At 46.2% G+C, this 9,089-nt stretch overlaps 1 protein-coding gene across 1 annotated transcript in view; it reads right to left on the bottom strand.

Moving 5' to 3' along the window:
• Window positions 1-892: 892 nt before the first annotated feature.
• tox3 (TOX high mobility group box family member 3) overlaps window positions 893-9,089 on the bottom strand; it is a 32,909-nt gene continuing 24,712 nt past the window's right edge. Inside the window, exons 3-7 of the mRNA XM_029144178.3 lie at window positions 8,616-8,867; window positions 2,564-2,821; window positions 2,251-2,481; window positions 2,026-2,106; window positions 893-1,938 (exon numbers count right to left, since the gene is read on the bottom strand). Of these exons, the coding sequence (XP_029000011.1) occupies window positions 1,039-1,938; window positions 2,026-2,106; window positions 2,251-2,481; window positions 2,564-2,821; window positions 8,616-8,867 (1,722 nt within the window). The 3' untranslated portion in view covers window positions 893-1,038. The remainder of the gene's footprint in view (window positions 1,939-2,025; window positions 2,107-2,250; window positions 2,482-2,563; window positions 2,822-8,615; window positions 8,868-9,089) is intronic.

The raw sequence follows: 9,089 nt of genomic DNA, 5'->3' as shown, positions 1-9,089 counted from the left end.
ACTCGCTTTTTAAACAGTGATGGTCTCGAGGAGCAGCGTGAAAATACATCGCTCCCCAAACCACCTGCCTTCATCTGCAAATTTGTATTTACCATAAAATATCCCTTTTGTTACACAAAATAAAAAACATAATTTAATTGTTAAACATCTGGAGTAAAAACAAATCATTAGAGAAGAATTGTTTTGGGGTTTTTCGCCAGTTACACGCGTTCGGGCAAATCGTCTGGAGGGTGGAGTACTGGATAGAGGAGGTCTACGAAACATGTACAGCAGGTTACAGCTACAGCTTGATGATGCGATGACGTTAATGATTTATGGCAGTTTCTGTCTCAGTCGGTTCAGTCACTCACTCAGCGATCCGCTGCACTGGACCGGTTTACTTTCAGTTCCCCTTATTCCTCAAGACATCGTCTGCATTTGTGACACGTTTTACTGTAAGTAGGTTGAAACGCCACTGGTCCTCCAGTGATTTTGCGGATTCCTCCACGCCGTTGTTCAACAGTCACACCTGTGAGAATGATCGGTGAAAGTCTTTGTTATATACTGGCCAGTGTGGGAACAAAGACTGGTGTGTGGGTTACTGGTTTCCAGCGAGGTGGCTGTGAGTCATTCGGTCCAGGCAGGAGCTAAAGCGAGATAAAAATCCTTCTGTTGGAAGGCATTTCAAATGTCCTTTCACTTCACTGGACTCGAAACTCGGGCCTCATAAATAAAGCTTTATTGTTAAATAAATCAGCAAAAGACACACGTCTTTCAACGTGTTGTGCGCCTGGTCAGGACAACTGAAAGACCTCACAAACATAGAAACAATCACTGAGTGCTCGCCCAAACAGGTCTCTGTCACAGCTCGGCCTATTTTATAGACAAAACCCCAACTAGCACGCCTACCGCCTGTACACGTGTGTGCATATCCGTCTGGAACAATGGACAAGTTCTTTGTATAACATTCTAAATTTTACACACTTCTTAAGTGCAACATAGAAAAGCAGCAATGCTTTTATTCTATTCCTGTTCTTTGAGATAGGATTTCGATTTGGCTCAGAAGATGCTGACCTGGGACAGGACCTGGGCATGGGCCTGGATTTGGGAGGGGTGCGGCGGCTGCTGCGATGCAGGCTGGGGGCTGCCAAGCGATGCAGAGCCTCCGACTGAGTGGGGGGTGCCAGGAGAGTGTTGGGGCGGGGAGCACTGGGATTGGTGCTGCTGATGCTGCTGCTGCTGCTGCTGCTGATGTTGCTGCTGCTGCTGCTGCTGCTGTTGTTGTTGCTGCTGCTGCTGCTGCTGCTGAAGATGCTGCATCTGCTGCTGATGCAGCTGATGCTGCATCTGCATGTGCTGCAACTGCATCTGCTGTTGCTGCTGCTGCTGATGTTGCTGTTGCTGTTGCTGTTGTTGCTGCTGCTGCTGCTGCAAGTGGTGCTGCTGCAGCTGTTGCTGGAGGTGGTGTTGGAAATGCTGATGCTGCATCTGCTGCTGGATCTGCTGGTGATGCATCTGCTGCTGCTGCATCTGGTGGTGCTGGAGGTGCTGCTGCATCTGCTGCTGCTGCTGTTGCTGCTGCTGCTGGAGCTGCTGCATCGCATGTTGCTGCACCGGTTGCATGGGTGGGCTCATCTGAGACACCGCGGTGGATTGGGCTCCTGCCACCATGGCCCCACCAGCACCCATCTGGCCGAGCAGCTGCGGTGGCATCCCCGGGGACATGTTCTGGTGGGAAACGGTGACAGAGGTCACGATCTGACTGCCTCCTAGTCTCATCTGCAGGGGTTTGGGGGCAATGGCCCGTGGTAGGGCTTGTTGGAGGGCCTGGGAGGCTGATGCCATGGAGGGGTGCTGATTGAGTGGCGAGGGCAGCACCAAGCCTGGGGACAGGCTGGTCGACGCCAGTGTCTGCTGCACCGAGCGGATGGTCTGGGCCTCAGCTGATTCGGCTGCAGCCTGGATAGAGAAATTACCAAAAGGCACAGTTTATTTTATGTCATTACATCTAGTATGATACACTATATCTACTGCGAAGTTTCTTACCTTGGAGACCAGGCTGGCACGGTAAGCAGCCAGGGCTTTTAAATATTCTTTCTTGGCAGCTTCAGTTTTACTTTTGTAAACCTGTGATGACACAAAGGTACAGGTACATGTGAATAGACAATTAAAGCATAACATACATCACACAGTTGACATGCATAGTTCAGAAAAGCATCTGTATATTAGATACTATCATTATATGGTGATTTAAAGAACATTTGGTCTCACCTGCTTCTGCTCCTCTCCTAGACCGTCCCACATGGAGGCCACAATCTTGGACACTTCTCCGAAGGTGGCGTTGGGGTTCTGACCCTTGATGGCGGCCTGGGTGTCTCTGAAGAACAGGGCGTACGCTGACACCGGCTTCTGAGGCTCATTGGGATCCTTCTTCTTTTTCTTCTTAGGAGTCTTGGGCTTTTTTGTGGGGTCTATGGGCGCCGGCCGCTTCTCCCCAATGACCTGCGTTGACCACAGTTGTTGACGTTTACAAAAATCTTCCACACACATGCAAATAAATTCCCTTTAAAACGCTCCTACTCACCCTGTTGCCGTCATCCTGGTCGTCTTCATTTATGGAGCTGGAGGGCGACGGCGTCGCCGACTTGCTGGCGGGTGGAGACGGGGAGGTGTGGGTGATGTTGGGCCCGGCCATGTTCAGGCTCAGCTGAGCGTTGAGTTGGGATTGGTTGATGGTGGTCAGCTGGTTCCGGGACATCATGCCATTGTTCATGTTGATGATGGATTTCATCACCATGGCCGGGTTGGGCGGGTACTGGCGTAGGTGGCCTGGTCCCACGTTCTTTGAAAGCAAAGCAAAGACAAAGGTTGAGTAAACAACAACAATATACCCCGGCTGCCCGCTGTTCAAAGATCACGAAGCCGCAAACCACGGTCATTTAACGTCTGTGAATTATTACACAGCAGAACACTTGTCACAATGCCTTTGGTCTTAAATGTCTCTATTACAGACCATGATGAATTATCGTGACACTAGAGAGGCCAACTTTATAAGCCAGCAACAGACGGCTACACAGCTCAGTTGGTTCATTTCCAAACTCTATTGTATGGAAATGTGTGAGACAGCTGCCGACTGGCTGCTCCCTGGACGGGATCGGTGAGCAAGTTCCCCTGCTCTGAGGTTCACGACTTTACATGCCAAAGTAAAGAGGCTGCACACAGTTACTGCACACGTCAGTTCAGTCTGAAGGGGCCACAACCCTGTATGTGCTTTGTTGCATTGCCACTTTAATGCAATAACTCCTATAACTGATAGATCATATTTGATTGCGCAAAAGTGGAGAGAAGAAATATCAGACTATATATTACACTCCATAAATCAACAGACCGACAGCCTTAGGTTTAAGAGCTTTGGACAAGTCCCCTCCCTTCTACCATCCAGAGAATAATGTAATAATATTTTTATAAAACCTTTCACTTCTTTCCCGGCACAACATCCAGTACCTGAAAGAGTGTTAGAAAAGGTGCAGGCTACATGTTTGCATTGATTGTGGTAAGGATGAAATTACGAGACCTGCCAACTCCCCAGAGGGAAGACTGATCAAACAGCCAGCAGAGCTGACATGCAGCAGAGGAGGGGACACAAACACAACAGAAAAGGTGATTTGTTCTCCCTGGGCACATCCATCTGGTATTCAGTAGCACAAACTCAATCTCTCCCAACATCAACACATCATAAACCCACGCACCTGGCTTTATTGAAAGAACCTTATGAATGCCTGTCTTCAAAAACAATATTGTAACACCATTTCAGACAGAAACATATTGGATCTACAATCCATTCCTTTCTCATATGCCATGTCTACTGCTTATCATAAATGCAATCTATGAAGTGAGAGCGGATTTATATTTACATGTGCCCGGGAAACTCGGTGAAGGGTGAGGCAAAGGGTGGGGAAGAAATCGAAGACATATTGCTGCGATTCCTTAACTGTGGACGCCTCCTCGCAAATAAAAGCTGCATATAAACACGGCTGTGACCAAAACGACGATGAGATTTACATATCTGCAGCCCGCCATGTTGCAAGTGCTATTGTCATCTTCATTACGGAGAACATGATGGCTCGCAGTTTGCTCTCCGCTCGCTGCGAACATCAAAAGATGTGCACACTGAGCTCATTAGTCGTGGCCATCTGTATAATAACACTTTTGCCCAATCCCAATGATGCAGTTTGGACTTGAGCAACGGCATATTGTGCTATTTGTTTGGAATATGGTGATTTTCTTCTAAATGGCCGTTGGATGTTGTGATATATATATATATATTCTTTAAGTATGCACTGATGACCAACATTAAGCGCGTAATCGCATCACATTTGCAACAGCAGCGCGCTGAAAGGCTTATGTCACCACCGTGTTGCGACAGTAACTGGGGTACAGTGTCGCCAGTGGAGCGCCAGCATCAGCTCGTCTGATCCCAATGACGAGATAACGGCTAATAACGCGCCACTGGAAGAAATCATCTTAAGTAACAGTTGCCTTGATTGTGATGTTGTACAAATGTGGTAAAAGGATGTTTATTTATGTCCCTCCGCCGTCTCATTTGCATTTTGATTGCAGTATTGTCGGCACTCACAGCAGATATCCAACTAGGTATTTTGATAGTCATCATAAATCTGCAAATAAGTCCTTATCTTGAGTACACAGTGGCCAGATGTGCCCTCCTCAGTCAGGTCTGTGTGTACGTCTAGGTGTGTTCTCTCTGGGTGGTTGCACATCTAACACTAACAAGCAGAAATCTACTCTCTAATCAGTAATGTTTTTTTATGTAAATTCACTGTGCAATATTCCCCATTGTGTTGCTTTTAATGTGAAAGATGAAATAGCTGGCAACAACATAATGATGTCGACAAAAGGGGGAAGAAAAATGGCTTGTTTTGTAGATTACCGTCGGCTGCATCCACTTTAATACGGCAACACTCAACGCGCCGCGAAAACTAGCAGATGAAAAACACACTATTGACAATGTGTCAAACCCTTCGCACAATAAACACAGCAGCTGGACCGGCGCCGAACGCAACATTATGCATTCAGCGGCTGATAAACATCTCAACGGCGATGTCCATGGAAGCAGGCTCTAGTCTGTCCTTAAAGATATTGGAAATCAGAATTTGGGCCGAATTTTATGAACAGTGGCACCGTGTACTAAGCTATAACAGACTGAAAAGAATGTTAACAAGTTCAATTTCCATTCAATCAATGCCAGAGCTCTTGGAAATGTTCCATGGCAGGAGAGGGGTAAAATCATCTATATGGTAATTATAAGGATGAATCCCCCAGTAACTTTCGCCAGCATGAAAGGTCAGTCCTATTAAAGATAGTTTATCAGTCCTTTGCACATATTCCTTTACTCTGCTTCTATATGGCTACATCATTTTATTTTTGCCTCCATTTTCTGCAACCTGCTGAAGTCTGTGCTTAAGCCAAATGAGAAAAATGGAATTTTGAATGCCAGTAAAGGCTATAATAGCATGAAGATAAATTGTTTTTCTTTCCCCCTGCCCTGTCTCAAGCAAACACACACTCTCTTTCTCTCAGCGGTGTGCAAACCCAGCCTGTCTATCTCCCCAGCCTCTAACCCCCACTTAAAAAACAAAGTTCTCCTGCTCCCCCACCCTCTGCAAAGCCAGTCGCCTCCCTCCCTTTCAGTCAATGACCCATACCCCTTTCCACTATTCCTCCTGATGCATTATGGGTACTTAAAATATGTCCAACATGACATCATTTCATTTTGAGAGCCTGAGAAAAGTAAATTACAGACTCAATCATGTAGAAGGTCAAGCCTAGACTTCATTACAAGCACTGCATGCCTGCATGAATATCTTTCATTTCTGGCTGACCCAATATGTCACAATAACAGTCTGTTGAGGCAGAAAAGAAAAAAGGAAACAGAGCTAAAAAAAAAATCCTCTCTTAAATTGATGCACAACTCATGTCAGTGCTTGGAAGGAAGATAAGAGAAGTGTAGAAAAACATGCTTTCTGCAACAGTGCTCACATTTTCCATTAGATTCAGGATATAGTGGTTTGTGACCAGTCAGAACTCAGGGTATTATACTCACAGGCAATCTCTGCAGTATCAAGGCATATCAAATCATCTGAACAACAAACTACGTTTGGCTTTTCCCGCTCCACTTTCATCTGGAGGGACGCAAACACAGCCATGGATCAGACATTAGCATGTCCTCGCCTCCTTCAAGCTAATGACATGTGAAGCAGCTACTTGGTAATGAAAAATATATAATGCATCGCCACATGGCGGAAAATGTATCAAGACAGCAGGGCTTATATCCCCTAAATATTGATTTTAACATCTAATACAACTACTGTATGCTTTCAAATCCAATCATGGAGGACACGGAGCGCTCGCTACGTACACGTGTTAGGGAAGAAAAAAAACTCAAACGTAGCGAAGGAACCAGGTGCTCGCTGAAATAGAACCCAGAGACCCTCGCTGTGCAGCAGGGAGAAAATCGAGACGAAATTGTGAATAAAGCAATACTGGCAGCTCTAACTCCAGTACTATTTGGCACTATTGAGTCTCAATCACAAATCAGGAGGACACATGCTGGGAGACAAAAATGAGAGTCAGAAGCTTGTTAGGAGAGCAGATTAAATAAATAATGACTTCAGATCCTGGGCTTGCCAGGCACAGTGCAGCTGAAAAAATGTATTTCTCTTTGTAGCGGCGCAGCATCTGTGGCCAATTTGCCAGACATACGCTGAACATTATGGGGAGAGGAATTAGCAGAACACTTGGCAACGCCAAGAGGAGGAGGCTTTTGAAAATGGCCCAGGTACATTCACCGGTTGGGGCTCGCTCATCGGGCTGCGATAAGAGGCAGCCGTTCACGCTCGCTAAATATTCTCCTGCAGTCGGCGAGAAAACCAAGACAATGTTTGGGAAACGCGAGCGCGGTGACTTGATGAAAAATGTAATTGCAGGAGTGCACGGTTTATTTGTTTGCCCCTGCAGCCATAACAAATAACACAGAATGTAATCATGTATATAAGGTTGTCATTCCTTTATCAGTACACTGACAAAATGACAAACCACCCCTCTCAGGGCCTTTGTGAATCATTGTCTCTGTATGTAGAATGTGTCACTGTTACTTATCTAATTTAAAAGTTGCGCTCTCTTAGATAAAGCCGCAGATGAATTGGATTTCTATAGGCATTGTGGCAAGACTTTTGGGGATCAATCCCATTTACAGGAGGAATGAAGGGCCACCACGAGCCGCCGCCGCGCTACAATGTGCGATGGCTGATAACGAGACGGCGACAATGCCACGAGGCAAGGAGCAGCAGCCCACATTCTCCCCTCGCTTTTTAATAGAGTCTCCGCACAATCAGAGACATGAGCCATGCAAATGGTGTTAAAGAGGAATAATGTTTGAGAATCAAATCTAATCCTCCAGCAAGTCGCGAGAACAGTCAGGAATGTAATTGTGTCAAGGTTCCGTTTCTTCCAGATGTAGAAAGCTTAACTGACCATGAAATGAAAATTCTTTAGGCAAAAGCCTTCTGGGGCTCACTTACTGTATGAGGCGGAGATATTTTAAAGGCTGCAATTATTTCACATGCCAGAAGCATGGAAGCAGGAAAAGGAGCTGTAAAATTTTACAGCCCCTTCCCATATGGAATGTAAATAAATATCTGTAACATCGGCGCGATTCAACGAATGTGTTAGAGAGACAGCGGAGACGCATCTCATTTACTCACACACTTATAATGACCACTGCATCATCGCTCTGCTCCGTCTCCGTCCTTTCATTCCTTTCACTCCTGAAATGAATCTTCCATTTCTGTAATAGGTCTGTAAGACAACTAGGCAGCCGGTGGCATTTTCATTTCTCCTCCTCAATGCTTCTATGATTGTGGCATTTGAAGAAGCCTTTACACCCCGCGACAACAATCTCACAATCTATAGCACATAACAGCATCAACATAAATGGAGTGATTACTTTGTCTCCTGTGACATGTTTGACCATCTGTGTCAGCGGCGAGGAGGACTCAGCTAAAATGTGATTCTCCAGCTCTGAGAGTCACTACAAACACAGAGATGAACAACCGGCGTGGGCCTGATGTGACACCGGACATCAGCATCCGCGGCGCCTGCAAGAGCCTCGTGGCGGCAGCGTGAATGAGATACGAGCATGTGAATCCGTGGCACTTTTGCTCCCCGCGTTCACTCTCTGCACACACTTTGTACTGCAACACCTGTGATCTATTCACACCTGCTCACCTCACAGAGACGGAGCATCCGCGCTTTTGTGCGCGCGAATAGAGAGGAAAAAAAAATAAAACATGCTCACAGTAAGTAACATAATATGGTGACATTTACTGAATGTGATCATATACCTCCCGTGTTGTAAACAAGGCCAGATGCTGTGCCAGATGTGCTGACAACAGGAGGTGTACAAAAACTGTGAAGGTCACATTATGCTTTAGAGAAATTGCTCATTTAAAGACTAACTGCTTTTGATATTGGGTCTCTAATAGCATATAGCTGTAAGTCATATGTCTTTGTTTGGTTTTGGATGACATGTGGAGGTGCTGCTACTTCTAGGTGCTCACCACAGGTTGGCCGTTGATGACCGACACCCCTTCCTGGTCCATCATGTTGCGTGAAATAGTAATGGAAGGCAGATCCAGGCTCTGAGGGGGGAACTGCGGGATTAATGGACCTCTCTGAGGAGTGGGGGGCTCTGGCATCACCGGGAAGGGAGAGTCCACTTCAGACAGACCCAGACCAGACTCCGTCTCAGGCGGAGGAGTGATGGGTGGAATCTCGAACTCCTCGTCCCCCAAGCTGGGCGTGTGGAAAGTCTGAAAAGAAGAAGAGGAGGAGGAGAAGAAGAAGAAAAAGTCAGGACTCCCATAAACACAATGCATTTGCTGAAGCGGGCCTTATCTAACATGCCGGAAAGGAAACCTTCAGGGATTAAAACAGACAACTTTGTTCAAGCGAGGGAGTGTTTTAGCAGGGTGGTAACACACTTGTCTGTAAGTGCACTAAGATGTAACATTTCCTAAACCTATTAAAGTCCA

This window comes from Betta splendens, chromosome 3 (genome assembly GCF_900634795.4).
Source record: "Betta splendens chromosome 3, fBetSpl5.4, whole genome shotgun sequence".
In the NCBI taxonomy this organism is placed as follows: domain Eukaryota; kingdom Metazoa; phylum Chordata; class Actinopteri; order Anabantiformes; family Osphronemidae; genus Betta; species Betta splendens.
The sequence above is the reverse complement of the archived record's forward strand: the minus strand, read 5'-3'. Positions and strand labels throughout refer to the sequence as shown.